The 1,879-nt window shown below is 38.8% G+C and overlaps 1 protein-coding gene across 1 annotated transcript; it reads right to left on the reverse strand.

Annotated features, from left to right (window-relative positions):
- Nucleotides 1–403: 403 nt before the first annotated feature.
- LOC141997760 (olfactory receptor 5V1-like) lies at nt 404–1,339 on the reverse strand. Its single transcript, XM_074970171.1, has one exon. The coding sequence runs from the start codon at nt 1,337–1,339 to the stop codon at nt 404–406; it is 936 nt and encodes a 311-aa protein (XP_074826272.1).
- Nucleotides 1,340–1,879: the final 540 nt, after the last annotated feature.

The following is a 1,879-nucleotide window of genomic DNA, read 5'->3' on the forward strand; positions in this document are numbered from 1 at the left end:
GAAAAAATCCATCAATGGCAGGGCTAAGGAAAATAAGAAGGACATTTTCAAGAGGATCTGGAAAAAAAGAAATCACAACAATGGTACAGGCCTGTTACTAAATGGAGAGGATAAAACTGCTGATGATGTAAAAAAAGTAAAAATATTCAATAGATATTTATGTTGTCTATTTGAAAAAGAGCCAGGATTGACCATTATGTACTGAAAAAAACATTGAGTGAAAATTTTTGACCAACCCTACTGAGTTTTCTTACCAGTGTTCAGGAACTCGTGTTGGATGCTGTACAAACATACAGACACTATCCTAAACAACTGGAAACCTAAGAGAGTGGCAGCAGATGCTGTCGAATAGGTTGAGGAGGTGAACAAGGAAGATGGTGGTGATAGTATTCTTAGACAAACATTAAATAAGACAAACTGTATTTTTTTCTACTATTTTCCTCAGGGCTGTTTTCACTTCCTTGTTTTTCAGGCTGTAAATGATGGGGTTTAACATGGGGGTCAAGATACTGTACTGGATAGAGAACAACTCATCTAAAACAAGTGAAGTGATTGAGCTGGGTTTCATGTACTGGAAAATAGCTGTCATGTACAATAAACCCACCACAATAAGGTGGGAGCTGCAGGTGGAGAAGGCCTTATGACGGCCCTTCGCAGAGTGTATTCTCAGGATGGTGGAGATGATGAACACATAGGAGACCAGGGTGAGGAGGAAGGAGCTGAAACCAAGTATCACAGCAGAAGAAAGAAGAGCTATTTTATTGGTGAAGGTCCCAGTACAAGACAGCTGTAATAGTGGAGGGAGCTCACAGCTGAAATGGCTGATTTCATTGGGCCCACAAAAGTGTAACTTTAACACAAGGACAGTGTTGACCAGTGAATACAAGAGCCCCATTGTCCATGAACAACCCACCAACTGGCTGCAGACTCGTTTGTTCATGGTCACCACATAATGCAATGGGTGACATATGGCAGCGTATCGGTCATAAGCCATTGCTGAAAGTATGAAAATTTCAGTAACAGCTAAGAGCAGGATGAAGACCATCTGGGCAAGGCAACCATTGACAGAAATGATTTTGTGCTTTGATAGGAAATTCACCAACATCTTAGGGACAACCACTGAGGAATAGCAGATATCGACAAAGGACAAATGAGACAGGAAGAAGTACATGGGAGTGTGGAGGTGAGGATCTACCCTTATTACCAGCATAATCACCATGTTCCCCACTAGGGTAATTAGGTAAATAACAAAAAACACCAAGAAGAGGAAAATTTGGAGGTGTGGGTCATGAGAAAATCCCATGAGAATAAACTCAGTCACATTGGTTTGGATTTCCATTCACAGATAGTGACCTGTAAAAAGAGAAAAATAAATGAAATTATCCAATATAATAACAGTATTTGAAAATTCCACGAGTGAAAGAGAATATCCAAGTGAGATTTTCAAAGGCACCAAGTGGATTTAGATGTCCAAATTCTAATTCCACACACCAAGTGACATGAAAATAGGGTTTGTCCTATTACATTAGGGTTTACATTAGTATTTTCTTTAATTACAAAGGCATCAACACCTTCACGGAGGTATTTCTCATACTGTGACCCATAAAACCAAGATCCTCTTGTGGACACCTCCTGCACAACCCATTTTCTAAACCAGATCTTATATCATCCATTCCATAACTAAATGTGTTGAAACTGCAAAAATATTAAGGAAATATTAAAAGACAATTTGCAAATAATCTTCTGATCAGTGTGGTTGTATTTGGTCAGATAACTTCATAAGAATAGCATAACAAATGTCTGTCTGTTGTCTGTCAATGATTTCCATAGATGGGTGCAATTCACCTATGTGTTGTTATATCTTTATGCCAGCATAAGT

This window comes from Natator depressus, chromosome 13 (genome assembly GCF_965152275.1).
Source record: "Natator depressus isolate rNatDep1 chromosome 13, rNatDep2.hap1, whole genome shotgun sequence".
Lineage (NCBI taxonomy): Eukaryota > Metazoa > Chordata > Testudines > Cheloniidae > Natator > Natator depressus.